Source organism: Eptesicus fuscus, chromosome 2 (genome assembly GCF_027574615.1).
Source record: "Eptesicus fuscus isolate TK198812 chromosome 2, DD_ASM_mEF_20220401, whole genome shotgun sequence".
Classification (NCBI taxonomy): domain Eukaryota; kingdom Metazoa; phylum Chordata; class Mammalia; order Chiroptera; family Vespertilionidae; genus Eptesicus; species Eptesicus fuscus.
The window spans coordinates 101,727,814-101,746,365 of record NC_072474.1 but is presented as its reverse complement, the minus strand read 5'-3'; the positions used below and the strand labels follow the sequence as shown (position 1 = coordinate 101,746,365).

The window sequence follows — 18,552 nt, the reverse complement described above, 5'->3', positions numbered from 1 at the left end:
TTTGCTTAGTGAATTTAAGATGCATTTAAAACTTCAGCTTAAGTTTTAATGTCAGAAATATGTTGTTTTAGACTTTGTGATTTAAAATGGTGTTTACAAAGAGCATAATTAAAATGGCCTTTTCTCTTAATTTGGGTACTAAAATATCTTAATTTCTTTAAAATTTTTAAATTTGAATATCTTAAAAACATTTTTTCTCTTTTCTTCCTTCCTCTCCCTTCCTCTCTCCATCCCTGTCCCATCCAGGTTCGAATGGCTTTAAAAAAGGCTGAAAAAGAATTTGAACTCAGAAGCAGCTGGTCTGTTCCAGATGCACTTCAAAAATGGCTTCAGTTGACACATGAAGTAGAAGTACAGTACTACAATATTAAAAGACAGAATGCCGAAATGCAATTAGCTATTGCTAAGGATGAGGTACTCTATTATATTTCAAAACTTATTAAATTTCTAGAAGGATTAGCCAGTTGGAATGCAAAGATATGAATAAATTTTTATTATTGCAGATTCTTTTTTTGAACTGGAACTTATTGATATTAATTGACTCATAATCATAGGCTGTAAAGTAGAATTGCTTTCTTTAAAGAGGTGTATACCTTTCAGAATGACCTTAGTGTCATTTAAAAGTCATCCTTATTATCATTATAAATGTTTTATACAGAGCTTTTCTCCTCTAGGTTGCTGCTTCATATTTGATTCAGGTCAGTAGTTACTAGAAATTAATGTCTGACTTTATTAAATTGTGTGAAATACGATTAAGTATTAATCTGATATGTAGCACACACACAAAAAAGAGTTCAGTTCACTCACTAACACCTCTATTGCAGTAGGATATGATGTTATTTGTTAGTTTTAGTAAAAAATTCAGGTCTCTCTGAATGACAGAAATAAGAGACAAATTCTCCAGAACAGAGTTTTTAATCATATTGTTTAAGTTGGGAAAGCATGTTTGTTTTTTCCCTCATCTATTTTCTTTTTTGGAAAATAGGGCTATATATTATTGACTAATAATTTTTCACTGATTTTATGATTATTAATATTTTTATAACAAAATAAACTTCATTAATATATGTATGTTTTCTCCAAACCTAGCCTTATTTTTCTCTCCTTTGGTTTCTAGGCAGAGAAAATTAAAAAGAAGAGAAGCACAGTCTTCGGGACTCTGCATGTTGCACACAGCTCCTCCCTAGATGAGGTAGACCACAAAATTCTGGAAGCAAAGTAAGAATGTTATTTTAGTTGTTTATTTTCACTGTGCTGAAATATGTAATTCTTGGGACAATCTATATTTTAATTTGGTCATGTATAATCACATAATTCATACTAATTCTAAGAGTGTGTAATTTCTTCTTGAAATTAGCTAATTGGCATGGTCTATTCATGTAGTTGTCTTTTTTCACTGCCATATTAAGGACGACTTGAAATAACAAACAATTTCTATGTTGTCTTTTCCAGGAAAGCTCTCAGCGAGCTGACAACTTGTTTACGAGAACGACTGTTTCGCTGGCAACAGATTGAGAAGATCTGTGGCTTCCAGATAGCCCATAACTCGGGGCTCCCCAGCCTGACCTCTTCCCTTTATTCTGACCACAGCTGGGTGGTGATGCCCAGAGTCTCCATTCCACCGTATCCAATCGCTGGAGGAGTTGATGACTTAGATGAAGACACACCTCCGATAGTGTCACAGTTTCCTGGTAAGTGATGAGTTCAAAAGAGAATTGGGATAGCTTTAAAGTAACTTTACACCACGCCGTTTATGGAGCATTTACTTTGAAGGCTATGATAAAACATCTCGTACATTCTTTGTTTTCTCTTTTTGTTGTTAATTTGTGTTTACTCTTTGAGAATACTGTCTAAGGTGTGTGTGTGTGTGTGTGTGTGTGTATGTGTGTGTGTGTGTGTGTATAATACATCATACATGCTAAATCACTTTTATGAATGAAGGGCTGAGCTTTGAAGAAAAACATTCTTTCAAAAAGTAGCGTAATCTATAGTACAAAGTAAAATTTAGGGCAAGCTCTAATCCTGTGTTCCAATCCTAGCTCTGCCACTAACTAACCAACTGTGTGACTTTCAGCCAGCCTGTAATTTTTAAAAAATTGAGTTGACATTCTCAGTAGCATGTTTATTTAATATTTTGTTTTCCTTTCCCAATTCTGTGCTTTTATTGAAAGAGTGTTGACTCATAAAGCACTGAATCAATTTACCTTTATATAAAATTAAACTGTGTTTATGTCTATGTTTAGGAAATTTTATAGATTTTTTTGTTGCTAGAAAATGTACAATTCCTTTGTTATGTTCTATTCTTTGAAAAAATTTTACATGGTAAAGAATACATTTTGGCAGGAAAGTAAAATTTAAATATTTTAGATTTTATTAATAAATTTCAGAATTTATTAATAAGTATCTGGACTTTTCGCAAAGTTAAAGAGAGTTTGAATTTAAAATGGTGTATTTTATGTATTAGAAATCATTATCCTTATTATTGCCTACCGACTTCATTTTTCCCAACCTTTCTGATATTTATGAAAACAGTGTTTATAGAACAGGAGTCCAAAGAATGGAGAGCAGAAGTTAATTATTGATTGATTGAAAACTTACATGGAGATTTTAGTCTTTGAGATAAATCATGCTATGTGAGCATTTCCAGTTTGAGTTTTTCTATTTAATTATAGCTTTCCTGAAATTATGATTTAGAAAGGGTTCTAATTTTTAAAACATTTTTATGAAAGAAATCTCTAAATTTGCAAATAAATGGTGATTTTTTGTTTATGTTCATTTCTGTGGTTTTAATTCTAAGGTTGGAAAAATGAAACCAGTAGACAGCTAATGCAAACAGATTGCGGAGGCACTAAATCTTATAAGAGGAGGGAGAAGAGGACAGATTATAAATGTAATGAGTACTGAATGTGTGACCTCACTCATTTCACTGGCCCTATGCTGCAAGATAGTGATGGTTGCAGAGTTATATCTAGATCTGGGCCAGCTCTGCTCTTTGAATATTGTGTTTATTTGAATTATATGCCCCAATAAGGATCAGCTTATGAAATATAACATGGATTCATAGGTATATGATGCTGTTTGAAAACTAAAGTTTTTTTTTTAATGTTGCAGTGCCTCCTTAGAATGCATAATTATGCACCATCAAAAGTGTGCATGAAGATGTATTCCCTAAATTGACTAGATTTTTTTAAAGTACTTTTTTTGAGGGAAAAGATATTCATATGTGCATTAAAACACTTAGCATTAAATGTGAATAATTATCTTAACTTTTCAGTGATTGTGATATAGAAATTTGAACTTTTAAATATGAAAAAGTACAAGTTGATTTTGAAGTTAATATGATGTTTAAAAATGCTGTGATCAAATTTATTATCTCTGAAAAATAACTCATACCAAAAATTATACTTGGAGAGCTTTGCCTCCACCCAGTGGCACAATAGAGATACTTCACTCTGCTTAGTTACAAAAGCATAATTTCTAGACCTGATAAATAAGAAACCCCTGGCAGTAGGATGAGGGTCTAAGGTAGGATAAAGGCTCTTCATTATATACCCTCCTGAGCAGTTTTAAATTTGTACTCTGGGTATGTAAGCTGTGTAAGTGTGAAATAATGAAAAGCAAACATCCTATGGCATGTGAAGAGCAAAGTAAGGTTGTAAAACTGTATATACATAGCATAATATTGTCTGTATTTAAATATTTGTAAGGAAAAAAGACAGAGAAGATACTATCAAAGGTTAGCCCTGTGTGGGTAGGAGCAGATGATTGTTTGTTTTCCTGTTGGTACTTGTATAGTACTGCTAAACATTCACAGTGGGAATGCAGTAGCAATTTATTTAACGTCTGTTATTATAAAGCCTTTCAGATATTCCTAAAAACACCTACTTCAAAGGTAAACAGATATTAACATTTTGCTTTATTCATCTCTATCAAAATAAACCATTACAGCTACAGCTAAACCAGATCGCCTCCCTTTCCCACTCTTCTAAAGTTGTTTACATTCTAAAGCCTATTGTACTTTTATTACATGCAGGTATATCCATAAGCAATAGATACAATTATTATTTATTTTAAAATTTACATAAATGTTATCAAACTATACATATTGATGTATAGTTTTTAACTCTTTTTGCTCAAAACTGTTTTATAAATTTTCCATGTTTACATATAGATTAATTAAATTCACTGTAACTGTTTAATATAAGTTAACCACAGTGTATTTATTTATTTATTGTAATAATAAACCACAGTTTATCACTTTTTTGTATGGAGATAGGTTCTTTCTCCCTTTTTTTTGTTCCCCTTATAAAATACTACTACAATGAGCATCTTTACCTTCGTCTCCATGTCGTAGCTCTGAGGGTTTCTCTGGGTGAACACCTAGAAATGGATTACTAGTCATTGCCAAGTTGCTCTCAAAGTGGTTCTATCAGTTTACACAACCACTATATATATGAGAGCCTGTCTTCTTACATCCTTACAATACTTCGAATGATGTGATTTGGTTTATAACTTGAGGGAAAAGATATTCATATGTGCATTAAAACACTTAGCATTAAATGTGAATAATTATCTTAACTTTTCAGTGATTGTGATATAGAAATTTGAACTTTTAAATATGAAAAAAGTACAAGTTGATTTTGAAGTTAATATGATGTTTAAAAATGCTGCAATCAAATTTATTATCTCTGTTATATGATACCTTACTGTTACTAAAAATTTTATTTCCTTGATGACTATTGAGATCGAGTACCATATCATTTATTGACATTTGTTCAGATTCCTTCCTGAGTTCTTTATTCCTGCTTTGGAGTTTTCTCCAGGATTTCTTACTGATCTGGAAATTTTTTTTAAATGTTAACTGGTTTTTTGAGGGTTGAAGATATCTTCTCCTAGGATTTGCCTTTGCTTTTTTATTGTGCTATGTTATTTATTTTCTTTTTTAATCAGAAGAGTTTAAAAAAACATTTTAATGACAAATTTATGATTTGTGCTTTTTATGTCTTTTTCAGAAGGTGGTAGATTTTGTTAGCTGTCCTAAAAGTTTTTAAGTTTTGCTTTAATCCCTTAGTCTTTTAATATACCTAGAAGTTACTTTTGTTCATATTGTGAACAAAATATATCATTGTTAGATAAAGAGTTGTCCCAGCCTCATTTCTCCTCTGTCTCTGCTGAATTTTGACACCACTTCTCTCCATAGACACTTAAATGCTTCCCGGTTCTCTGTTTTCTTTCATTGGTCCCATTCTGCCTTAGTTGCTACTTATAGCTTCATAGTAAGTATTGAGGTTTGGTAGGTCAAAGCCTTCATTTATTATTCAGCTTCAGAATTGCTACTCTTGGTCTTTTTAGGATCAGCTTATGAAATTCTATTGGGCTTTTACTGGAATTTCTTTGAATTTACTGACTTATTTGGGAACAAATATTATTCATAAATCCACTTGAGACCTACTTTTATATCTTTAAGTAAAATTTATAATTTTCTCTGTGTAGTTCTTGTGTATCTTTTGTTTTAAAGGTTAATTTCTAGGTATGATAGCTTGTGCTGATGTTTAGGGAAGTGCTGTTGATTTGGATATGCTGATCTTGTATACAGAAACATTGAATTCTCTTCTAAGGACCTTTTGGATTTTTTTGTATAGACAATAATAATGAGTTGCTGTTTTCTTCCTAATCCTTATGATTTCCCCCCCTTGCTGTTCAATCTAAAGCCTCCAGTAAACTGTTGAATAAGAGTGGTGATTGTAGGTAGTAGTGATTGCCATTTCTGACTTTAAAAAGAATGTTCCCAATAATATTTCACCATGAAGTGTGATTTTTTTCTGTCTACATTTTTGGTAGATTGCTTTTGAATTAAGAAATTTAATTTTTATTCCTATTTTGCTAATAATGATTTTTCTTTTAAATCAATGGATGTAAATTTTACCAGCTTTTTCTACATATTTTGAGGTGATCACTTGCTTTATTTTTTTTATTCCGTGCAATTGTAATCTATTTAATTAAATATGTACAAACTCAAAATAATATAGCAAACAAATCCAATTTATTATAAAAACAACATTGTGACAAGCCAAATCCAATTTATTATGCAAACAGTACATTATGACTTATGATAAATTGGATTTGGTTTGTTATATTGTTTTATTTAGGGTTTTATATCTTTAGTCATACATTCGTTTAGCCAATAATTTTTCCTTCCGAACACTGTTTGATTTTGATATCAAGGTTACTAGTAAAACTAGCATCACAAAGTAAGTCAAGGAATATGCCTATTTTTCTATCCCATTCTTTCCTACTTTTAAATAGAGGTAGTAAAATGTAGCGGTTAAGAATGTGGGCTCTGGCCCTGGCTGGGTAGCTGTTGGTTAGAGCATCATCCTGAAACACAAAGGTTGTGGGTTCGATCCCTGGTCAGGGCACATATAAGAAATAAGTGAAACAACAAATCTCTCTCTTTCTCTCTCTCTCTCTCCCTCTTCTGTGAAATCAATAAATAAAAGCAAAATTAAAAGAATGTGGGCTCTGGAACAAGATTGCTTAGATTTGAATCCTTACCACCACCATTTATATGTATCATACCCCCTCACCTTATAGGTTAATGTTGTCCAGTATTTTGTTTTGAATATCTCATAAAACATCCATTATTTTTTATTTCTGTAGCCTTGTAGGAAGCTCTGTCTCTGAGTCTCTATAAAATGTAACCCACCTTGTGTAATTATTTTGTAATTTAAATAATAATACCTGTAAAATACTTAGAACAGATCCTGACCCATAATAATCCCCAATAAATGTTTTGAATTTTTATTCCATACTCTGATTATTTGTGCTTAAAGGATTTTTGGCAGGAGAGAAGGGGGCAGATTTTTTTTTTCCAAACTATTGATTTAGCTTCTTATAATGGATAGAAGCCTAGTTTTAAGTTATGTGATTCTAAAATATTGTTTGTTTTACCTGAGTTTTAAAATTTGTTGGCTTAAAGTTGTCCATAGTATTTTACATGATTTAAAAATTTTCACTTATATCTAAAAATCCTTTCGTTTTCCTATCCTTGATTAATCTGGCATAATTTGACTATTTTATTTCACTCACTCTGTCATTCCTCAAAGAACTGCTTTTGTTGTTGATATTCTCCATTTATTTCTGCTCTTTTATTTTCTTTATTGGAATTTACTTTTTTTGTTTTATTATTTAGACACCTAGCTTATGAATTTTTAGTTCTCCTTTTTTCCTTAATGTATGATTTTATGGCTACAAATTTTTCTCTAAGAACGACTTTAACTATTGCCTTCTCCTGTCTGAAGTTTTTTACTGAGCTATTTTAAAGAGATTATTTTTTAAAACATGCTTTCACTAAGGAATGTAGCCTATCTAGACCCAAGCTTTTATCCAGAACACTCACAATTCCTATTCCTTACTTTATGTGGGCTCAAGATGTCTTTTATATCCCCAAATTAAAACCCAAACCATTGAATTATTGAGACTGGGAACCTCCACAGTAATTCCACCGTCACTCACAGGCCCAGTAGTTCTTTCTTTTATCCTCTCTGTTTTGGCATCTGATTTTTTTTTTCTTCCTTGCAAGTTTGCATTTAGAACTATTGTTGTATTGAAGTGTTTGAGGGTATTTAAAGTGCATTGTTGAGAGTTGGGAATTGCTGGTCAGGTAATCTTTGACTGCCATATTGCTAGAACCAGAAGTCCATATATGACTTACTATTTCTGATTGTTGGTGGCAGGGGGAATCCCTTATTACAAAACAAAATTTATCTTCTCTGGAATAAGGAAATAAAGTTTGCAATAGAGAGTCATACTAAATCGCTGTGCTTCTCTTATCTAATTATTGATAATAGAATGAAAATTATCTCAGTAATAAATTTCTATATAATGAACTCGGATGTTTTATTTAACTGCTCTTATAAATCACAGGCGGGGTGGATATCTGCCTTCATTGGAAATTAATAATAGCCTGAACATGTTGTAAAACATTCACATTATGTAAAGGAATGCTGTTGAAAGGTCAAAGTGCCTGCTTTTTAATACTGTGATTTTATAGTGTTATAACTGTCTGTAGCCCCATCCAGTCCTCTTCAGGCAACAAGGAAGAAAGACCCTCAACTCCAAGTGTATATAACTCTAATATAGGGATTCATATATTTTTTTCAGGCAAAAGACATGGCAGCATAATTAAGAAAAATATTTTGGAAAATATTGTATAGTTGTAAGCAATATCTTTTTTTTTTTTTTTTTAATCCTCAACTGAGGATATTTTTCCCATTGATTATTAGAGTGGAAATGAAGAGGGGAGATGGGGAGAGGGGGAGAAAGAGAGAGGAACATTGATCGGAAAGACACATTAATTGGTTGCCTCCTGCACAAGCCCCAACAGGGCCAGGGATCAAGTCTGCAACTGAGGTATGTGTCACTGACGGAATTGAACCCGAGACCCTTCAGTTTACAGGCCGATGCTCTATCCATTGAACCAAACCAGCTAGGGTTCTTTTTTTTAATTGATTTTTTTTTTTTTTTTTGAGAGAGAAGGAGAGGTAGGGGGCTATCACATGGACTAGTTGCCTCCCACATGCACCCCAACCAGGGATCAAACCGTTGAAAAATCCAACTTATATTTTACTGATAATTTCCTTCTTTTAATGTTGAAATTTATTTTGTAACAAAGTACAAATTCCTTATAAATATGCTATGTTGATTTTTTAAATTTAAGGATTTGTTATGTTGGGTAAATTTTAAAATCTTTTTGATTAGTAATGTCAAATTTAATATTAAAACCTAATTTGTTTATGTTCATTTCTATTTATGTTTAGACCTGACTTCATTTTTGTTAGATTTTATTTTTTATTTCTTAACTTCCCTGAGGAGCAGTAAAGGTGATGGAGGATGGTAATAATGGTTCAGTCACTTATTTCAGTAAAGGTAGATTAAATGGTTACATACTAGTGACATCAGTTCTCTTTTGTGAGTATTTACAGCGTGTACAAAGGAGCACAGGGTTTTATGAGCTTTTTTAAAATTTATGTTTGGTTTTCAGGGACCATGGCTAAACCTGCTGGGTCATTAGCCAGAAGCAGTAGCTTGTGTCGCTCTCGTCGCAGCATCGTGCCATCCTCACCCCAGACCCAGCGAGCTCAGCTCCCTGCGCACGCCGCTCCGCACCCGCCACACCCTCGGCACGCCCACCACCCCCAGCACACACAGCACTCCTTGGCCTCCCCTGATCCAGATATCCTCTCAGTGTCAAGTTGCCCTGCTCTTTATCGGAGTGAAGAGGAGGAGGAGGCCATTTACTTCTCTGCTGAGAAGCAATGGTATTGGCAGTGAATAAACTACGTATATGGTGGGCTGCTGTGTGGGAGGTGGGAGTTGGGTGGGTAGGACTGGTGTGTCTTACTAGTTTTCCAGTTTTCCATTGCTGCATAAGAACTTACCACAAACTTGGTGATGTCAAACAGCACCCAGTTGTTAGCTCTCAGTTCTCTATGCTGAAGTTCAAGTTTGGTGTGGCTGGGTTTTCTGCCCAGGATCTGACAAGGATAAAATCGAGGCACTGACTGAGCTCCGCTCTCATCTGCAGCTTTGGGGCCTCTTCAAAGCTCAGTTGGTTGTGGGAGAATTCAGTGCCTTGGTGTTATAGCATTGAGGTCTTGTTCCCATGCAGGGGCTGCTCTCAGTTCCTAGAAGCTGCCCGATGTTCCTTTCTCCATGTGGCCTCCATCTTCAAAGCCAGCAACAGAGAGTTTCCCTCCTGTCAAATCCTTCCTTTGCTTTGAATCTCTGACTGCCTCTATCTCTCATCTCTAGACCCAAATTTAAAAGGCTCACCTGGATAATCTCTCTGTGTTGAGGTAGACTGGGTTATGCTTTATGCTCTTAATTACATCTGCAAAATCCCTTCTATATTAATGTTTGGTTGAATAACTAACTGGGAGCCCTGGTCGGTGTGCTCGCTGGTTAGAGAGTCGGCCCACACTCTGGAGTCCCAGGTTCCATTCCTGGTCAGGGGCGCATACTTGTGTTGCTGTTTTGATCCCCCAGCCCCAGCTGGGGTGTGTGCGGGAGGCAACCAATCGATGTGTCTTTCTCACATCACTGTCTCCCTCCCTCCCGCCCGCCCTCCCTCTCTCTCTAAAAGTCAGTGGGAAAAATATTCTTGGGTGAGGATTAACAAAAGCAACAACAAAATAACTGACTGGGAGAAGATGTCTGTGTACTAGGGCTGGGAATTTGGGGACCATCTTAGAATTCTGCCCACTATACAGGCATAGGAAGATATTTTGCAATACAGCTTTTAGAAAAGGCCATAGCACCCAGATAACTCAAGTCTCTAAACATAAACTTACCTTATTAACTATTTTATATGTAAAGTATAAAGGCATGAGCTTAAATATACTTGAGCACAAAGAAACATTGAATATGACTGACTGAGTTTTAAAAATATTTGTTGACACTTAATGATTTATCGTTATGTGCTAACACTTTATAGTAATCAAGAAGTATCAGATGCTAGAGGTTTAAGAAACTGTGGGGAACTTAAAGAAGGAATTTGTATTCATAACAACTTTTTTCTATAAAAAGGAGTAGTGGCAGGGTATGGTGGTCCAGCTTAGGGACCCCAGTGCTCCATGAGGCCTGTTGTAATGGAGGATCTCTCTTTCTAAACCACTGTCCTTGGAAGCCTGTGGTTAGACAGAAAAATGGAGTCAGTTTCTGATTTTGGCAGTCAGTTTCTGATTTTGGCACTTATGGCAAAATCAGAAACTGACTCCGTTTTTCTGTCTAACCACAGGCTTCCAAGGACAGTAGCCCCAAAATCTTACTGTCCTTGTCTGAGAAACAAAACCAGATGAAATGGATTGGATGGTCTCCAAGATCCTGTGTAGCTCTCTATCATGGGATTCTTTAGTCGATGTCATCATCAAACAATTATTTTCATGCATGATTGTTTCATCTACTAGTGAAAGTAAATTTTATGATTAGCAAGTGATCATTATAGCATATTCCTAAGAAGATAGTCCATGTTTTATATTCTCATTACAATTGGAGAATTTGACACAACTTTGCTTGGTTAGCACTCTATAATTAGCTACTTTGTATAATCTTTGCAATATAACTACAGTCACCAGAAGGATGGCTTTACTAACAAAACTCATTTTGTGTGGCGTATATAAATTAGTAGAAAAACTCCAGACCTATGCTTTCCAGTAGAATTTTTTGAGTTGATGGAAGTTTTCAGTTTCATTTCAAATAGCAACATCAAAAATTCATAGCGAGCTCAGCAATATGAGAATTTAGAGTCAGAAAACTTGTCCTCCTCTCTATGTTCAGTCTTAAGTGTTGTGCCACCAGAACCCTTACAAAATAATAACATTTATTATTTACTGATCTTTTATGTCCAATGCATTATGCACATATGCACTCATTTAACCCTTTGCACTCGCTTGCTTTTTTCTCGATTCCTTTATTCTACTCGGAATTTAATTTTTTAAATACCCCAGATTTTACAGAGCGCGGCAGTAGAATAAAAAACTGGAGTTTCTTTTCATACAAACTTATTTATTTGGATTTTTTTTATATTTCACATTATTGATACATTCAAAGAGTAATTTTAATCTCGATGCTAACCGTGTCAAGTCACACTCGACATCCGAGTGCAAAAGGTTAAACTTCACCTTGAGTTGTCTTGTTACACATGCATTAAACTTACATGAATTCAACTGTAGGGGGAAAAAGAAATAGAAAAATAATATAAATGGCACGCATAGTTAAGTTCAACATTTCCAAAGAATATGTGCTCTAGAAAAGATGGGAGGTTTTAAGGTATACCTGCTCTCCAGATCTGAATAGTTAGCAGAAGATGCAACACTTTAGATTATTTGTTTTGGAATTAGAATGTTAGAACTGGAAGTATTGTTAGAGGGTAATCAAATTCTCTTAGCTTTACAGGGAAATTGAGACCTGTTTAAATTAAGTGACTTGCCCATGATTGTACAGCTGACTAATAGCAGGACCAGGACAGTGTTCCTAACGTGGATCAGTGCTCTTTTCACACATGACTTAGTCCAGGGGTGGGGAACATCCAGCCCTTGAACATCAAGGCCCAAGAAATCATTTGATCTGGTCCTGCCAAGGCATTAGGGGTGTTAATGAAATGTTTGACCAAATTTAGCAAGCTAATTTTTAATTTTGTATGGCCCACAAATGATGTTATAAATATCCAAATGGCCCTTGGCAGAAAAAAGGTTCCCCACCCCTAATTTAGACATTTGGGACTAGTTTTTGAAATATTTTTAACCTACCTTAGAAGTTCACACAGAGTAGCCAAACCATGTAGCAAAATAGAAAGTAAATTAATAAAATAGTAACTAAAGCAGCTGAGTAGCTTCAATAACATATATGCTATTCAATTAATGGACATCTCCAAAAGAAACCTAGCAGAAAAGTCCCCACCAAAGATAGATTTTTGAGTCATTTTTTCCTGTCTAACTGCCTCGCCTCTATTAGCACCGCCCATTATCAGATTGTAAAAGCATTGGGAAATTATGCAGTACATGGAACTGCATTATCTGGAAGCATTTTTAAGTCTTTATTTGCCCAAGGGATTTTGTACCTTCTGAGAGCTTGTAGTGCAATAAAGACAATCTTCACACACATGGTAAAGTATATGGAAATGACTAAAAACATTCAGAAATCTAATGTTTCTAAAATATGACATTAACATAGATATGTTCATATGCATATCAAAGTAATAAATATGCATACCAGCATAAATAATTGTAGTAATCATAGGTCATCCAAGGTGAGAGCTCATTCAGTTCCATTCATTCTATAAATATGAATTTAGTCTGCTGTGTGCCATGCACTTGCTAATAACTTGAGCTGCCAAGACAAGTGAGACAAGGTCCTGTCCTAGTTCTAACTGGTAGATTATGAAAAGATGTGTTCTTGCATTTCTTTTCAGCTCTCTTCTCCCACCTCATTTCTTTTGCCTGCTACTTTTACCTTGACTGTACTTTGAAATTTCTTAATCATTTTTTCATAGAGTAAACAATATTTGTGTCAGGCATGGTATGTATAAAAACTAGAATAAGACATGATCCCTATTCATCAGGATCCTTCCTCCCTCCCTTTCTCCCTCCTTCCTTTCCTTCCTTCCTTTCTTCCACCCATCCATTACATACTTATTGAATACCCCCTGTAATCTTGCCACTATTCCAGTGCAGAGAATACAGAAGTTAATAAAACTCCTTGTCCTCATTAAGTTTCCTTTCTCCTGAGGAAACTGACTATGAACATGTTAGTGTAAAATATCATTTTAGGTAGTGATAAGTTCTGGGATACTAAACAGAGACAGGTAGAAGGGAAAAAGTGCTGTTTTAGATAGAGTGGCTAGGGTTGGTATCACAACCTGAATGACAAGGAGAAGGGGAAGCCATGTAGAGATGGAGGGGAAGAGAATGGGAAGCAGAGGAACCAGCTAGTGCTCATGCCCTTTGGGAACCACAAGATTGGCTTATGGGAGGGCCAAGGAGAGGCTGTGGTGGAAAGAGGCAGAATGGGAGAGCGTGCAGCCACAGAAACTGCCGTGGACATGCTCAGACAGGCCTTTGTGACTTGGACAAGGACTTTGGGTTTTAGCCTGAGTATGAGAGGAAGCATTGAACAGTTCTGAGCACGGGGATGATGGGTCTGATTGAGTCTTTAAAATGCCTAAAAGGCTGTGTGGAGAAGTAACTCAGAGTGAGGAACAGAACGGAAGCAGGGAGACCAGTTAGGAAGCTATTGCAGTGATTGGGGTGACTTCATGGTGGTTTAGGAAGAGGGATGGCAGCAGTGGGGAGTAAGAGGTGGGATTCCAGGTATATTTTGAAGGAAGGCTGATAGCACTTACTTAAGTATGTTGGCTTTGGGGTTGTGAACTTTATTTTTCCACTCCTCTTTATTTCTTATTTCCACTGTGGAGAAAGGGGGTACTCACATTGGAATAAACCTTTGAGAATTTACTGAATGTACACTTCTAAAGAGCATTCCACCTCCCATTCATTTGCCTGCCCTAATGTACTTCAATTTCCTTTTTATTTTTTTAAACTTGGGAAAATTTATATATTTCTTAGTATATTTCTTTGTTCCTTCTTCAGGAAGCTATATTTCATCAATTTAATGACTAAAAAATTAAAGGGAGAAGCAGTGACTAAGATTAATCTTTTCAAATATATCATGTCAACTATATGATTTAGGAAGAAAAATACTCATTATTAAAATAACACAAAAATAGTTGAAATGATAAGAAAAGTCTAAACTTTAAACATTTTTATTTCTCTTAACAAAGAAGGTATAACGTAAGTTATTTTTCTTAGATTGGTAGATTGCATTATTATAGTTTATGTTAGTAATTAAACATTAAGTTTAAGTTACATTATTTAAACTAGTAATTTTCAAATTTTGTTGAAATATGTATAAATTTTAGCATTTTCCTCATTTATATTTTTTAAAATATTTTTTTATTGATTTCAGAGAGAAAGGGAGAGGGAGAGAGAGATTGAAACATCAATGATGAGAATCATTGACCAGCTGCCTCCTGCACACCCCCTACTGGGGATCAAGCCCACAACCGAAGCATGTGCCCTTGACCAGAATCGAACCCAGGACCCTTCAGTCTCCGGGCCGACACTGTATCCACTGAGCCAAACCGGCTGGGGCTCCCCCATTTACATTTTGATAGCTGAAATGATGGGAGTTGTTTTAGTTAGAATGTCTGCGGCGACTCAACATTAATTTAAAATTTTGCCTTTACCTCTGTCTCATCCAGGGAAGTACCAGACACAGCTTCAGAATGTGACTCCTTAAATTCTTCCATTGGAAGGAAGCAGTCTCCTCCTTCAAGTCTTGAGATATACCAAACACTGTCTCCTCGGAAGATATCAAAAGATGAGCTCTCTCTAGAGGATTCGTCCAGAGGAGACTCGCCCATCACTGCAGATCTCTCCCGGGGTTCTCCTGATTGTGTAGGGCTGACAGAAACGAAGAGCATGATCTTCAGTCCTGCAAGCAAAGTGTACAACGGCATCTTGGAGAAATCCTGTAGCATGAACCAGCTTTCTAGTGGCATCCCGGTGCCTAAAGCTCGCCACACATCCTGTTCCTCAGGTGGCAACAACAGTAAACCAGTGCAGGAAGCCCCGAATGTTGCCAGGATAAGCAGCATCCCACATGACCTCTGTCCTAATGGAGAGAAGAGCAAAAAGCCATCAAAAATCAAAAACCTTTTTAAGAAGAAATCCAAGTGAACTGGCTGACTTGATGGAATTCCATTCAAGTGGCATCCTTAAACTTTTATCCTCCCCCGCCCCCCTTCTCTTTGTTTGTTTTAATTTTAGGAATGTAACTCCATTGGGCTTTCCAGATTGGATGCCCTGGTGGGATGTCCTTAAGGGCAACTGTCTACTGTCTGCTTATTTAAATGACTATGTAATCAATTCATCAAGCCAGTCATTTCTGAAAAATTACTAAGAGATGAGACAGTTTACAGTCACTTCTGCCTATTTATTTCTGCTTTGTTATTAGTGATGTATATACAACATTTATTGAAAGCCACTATGGACTTACGAGCTTTAATGGACTGGAAAGCCAGCATGGGCTTGCAAAAATTTCTTGTTTACCAGAGCATCTTCTTATCTTTCCACAGAGCTATTTACATCCTGGACTAAATAACTTACAAGAACTAAAACTAATTGCACTACTGTTTTCCAGACTGGAAAAAAAATCTCTGCAAGTGAAACTGTATAAAGTTTATAAAATGACTGTGGATAGGGGACTGTTTTCACTTTTAGATCAAATGGGTTTTTAAGTAGAACCTAGGGTTTCTAATTGACTTGATTTCTGGAAATGAAAACCCATGCTTTTATTATGGGAAGCTTCTTTAAATGCATTTAATATTATAAAGTTTTGAGTCCTGCTGTAAAGATCATGTTGTTTTGTTTTTCCCAGGGCTTTCACTGTGATTTACTGCATTGCAGGCTGTATGATAAAATATACATAATTTAAAGAGAGAAGGCTCTTTATTCCTTATGCAAGCGGAAGAGTTAAAACTTGATCAGAGGACTTAAAACATTCACAAACTTAAACTGAGGTGGGGGAATGTGGGGATTCAGACACTTGTTTACAGACTTTGAATAACCGCAAAGGATTTATGGTTTGTGAGAAATTTGTACTGTGGAAAAGATAATAAATCGGAGACATTATTGTGTGGGACTGTGCTGGTTTTTGTTGATAACACTCCACTAAAAACACTACATGTTTCCTGGAGAGCTATGTAAGCTATCTTGTTGCTAATGCAATATAAGAAATAGCGATGTTTTGAAAGTAAGTTGTCAACAAACTTCTTTCTATTTTATATTGTTTGTCATATTTTTATGTAGTTTGAAATGTTTAAATGTTCTGATATCACGATTAACAAATATAAATCTATGGTGCATTTAGATTGTGTTGTATTAATTTGTAAAGTTTGGGGCTCATTAAACTGATAGGTTATTTTAAGGGTAATTTTTACTGTGAAGATTGTCACATAGAGCAACAGAGTACAATAACATCTGGGGAGTTTCTACTTAAAACACTTCTTTTAAAAATTCAATCATAAACGATCTGAATAATACAATGTGGATGGATGTTTGGGCGAACAACTGATACATATTAGCTAGAATGGTTTTTCAGCATTATGACTAAAATACAGTGTCCAACCCAGTCCTTTTTAGATGAAAGTTCTGATTGATAAACAAGAAGTTTGAGATTTGTTCCAAAGAAATAATTATTAAGAATATTAACAGTTTCCTGAGGTCTCCTATAAAGTGTGGTTGTTTATTCTTTTTCATACTGTTGTTAAAAACTGTCGAGGCCTTGATTGATTCATATATATATATACATATATATATATATATATATATATATATATATATACACACACTAGATGCCCAGTGCATGAAATTTGTGCACTCAGTGGGGGATGGGGGGATGGGGGAATCCCCTCAGGCCCGATTGCAAGAGGGTGCAGGCCAGGCCAAGGGACCCCACTGGTGCATGAACGGGGCCAGGGAGGGATGTGGGAGGTTGGCCAGCCTGGGAGGGACCGTGGGAGGGCTCCAGGGCATGTCCGGCCCATCTCGCTCATTCCCGATCTGCCAGACCCCAGCAGCAAGCTAACCTACCAGTCAGAGCATCTGCCTCCTGGTGGTCAGTGCACATTATAGCGAGCAGCTGAGCAGCTTTAGCATATCATTAGCATATTATACTTTGATTGGTTGAATGGACGACCAGATGACCGGACACTTAACATATTAGGCTTTTATTATATAGGATGGATATTTATATTGTTAATAGTACTATAAGGGCAAAAATTGAAACATAGTGTTTTGGATTGATTATGAGGTAAGATCATCTGAAAGGTCAAGAATTGAGGAACATAGGTTGTTAATGAAGGGAAAAGTTGTGCGCAAAGAATTAAAAAGCATTCTGGGAAGTTTCTTCAGAATGAAGGGAATACCTTATCTTTTTTTCCTTCTTATAACCAGACAGGAGTGCTTCCCTTTGAAAACTGCAAAAAGGAGGAGATACCTGTATAGTTTGCTGGAGAGAAAAGGTAAGAGCTGCTGGAGATGGAATGAAGCTGGGAGGAGGAATGGCTCTAAGTGCTCCCAGCAAGGCCTGCTGCTGCTTATTTAAGGTTAGAAGGGAATTCTGGAACAGAACCCCTTGGATGCTAAGACTTGTGGTGGAGTGTAGGAGCGGCTGGCCTAAGTACAGTGTGTACCATCCTATATCAGAGAATTCATCGTTTGTGCTTAATCTCACACACATTCATAAACAAGTTTATCTAAGGCATATTTACTGTTTTGTGTTTCTTTTAATATTTACTTTGCATTACAAAGCTCCCTAGTTGTAAATTCAACAGAAAATAATTGTTTTGGAAAGCCACAAAAAGTTTTGTATTACACCATTTTTACAGGAAGAATTAGACATTAAAGTAAAATTTTTAATGATCCATTTGGTACCTTATTTTAACCTTACAAAACTTGTATTTTCCTGATTTTTAAAGCAATATCTTCCTCACTATAAAAAACAATTCATGATAGAAAAGTATAACAAGAGCCCTGCTGGTGTGGCTCAGTTGGGTGCTGTCCCATGCACCAAAAGGTTGCTGGCTCGATTCCCAGTCAAGGCACATTCCCTGGTTTTGGGCTCGATCCCCAGGTAGGGGGGCGTGTAGGCGGCAGCCAATCAATGTTTCCCTCTCCCCCTCTCCCTTCCTCTCTAAAAATCAATTGTAAAAGTATGAAGAAGACAAAAATACACACACATAAAAAACAGCAATCAGATTAAATTTTGCCCAAATAATTGCTTTTACTATTTTGGTTAGTTTTCTGCTAGATCATTTTCTATATACTGATACTATATATATTTAATTTCATATGCTTTTTCATTTAACATAAGCATTTCTCCAATATCAATAATTTTTTTAAATATATTTTATTGATTTTTTACAGGGAGGAA

The 18,552-nt window shown here is 35.6% G+C and overlaps 1 protein-coding gene across 2 annotated transcripts in view; it reads left to right on the top strand.

The window, feature by feature from the left end:
* Positions 1-16,551, top strand: part of STIM2 (stromal interaction molecule 2) — a 139,524-nt gene extending 122,973 nt beyond the window's left edge. The window contains exons 8-12 of one of the 2 annotated variants that reach the window (XM_054729652.1): positions 247-414; positions 1,118-1,218; positions 1,453-1,691; positions 9,044-9,320; positions 14,819-16,551. In XM_054729652.1, the coding sequence (XP_054585627.1) occupies positions 247-414; positions 1,118-1,218; positions 1,453-1,691; positions 9,044-9,320; positions 14,819-15,296 (1,263 nt within the window). In that variant the 3' untranslated portion in view covers positions 15,297-16,551. The remainder of the gene's footprint in view (positions 1-246; positions 415-1,117; positions 1,219-1,452; positions 1,692-9,043; positions 9,321-14,818) is intronic. The other variant, XM_054729655.1, reaches the window with a different exon arrangement.
* The last annotated feature ends 2,001 nt before the right edge of the window (positions 16,552-18,552 follow it).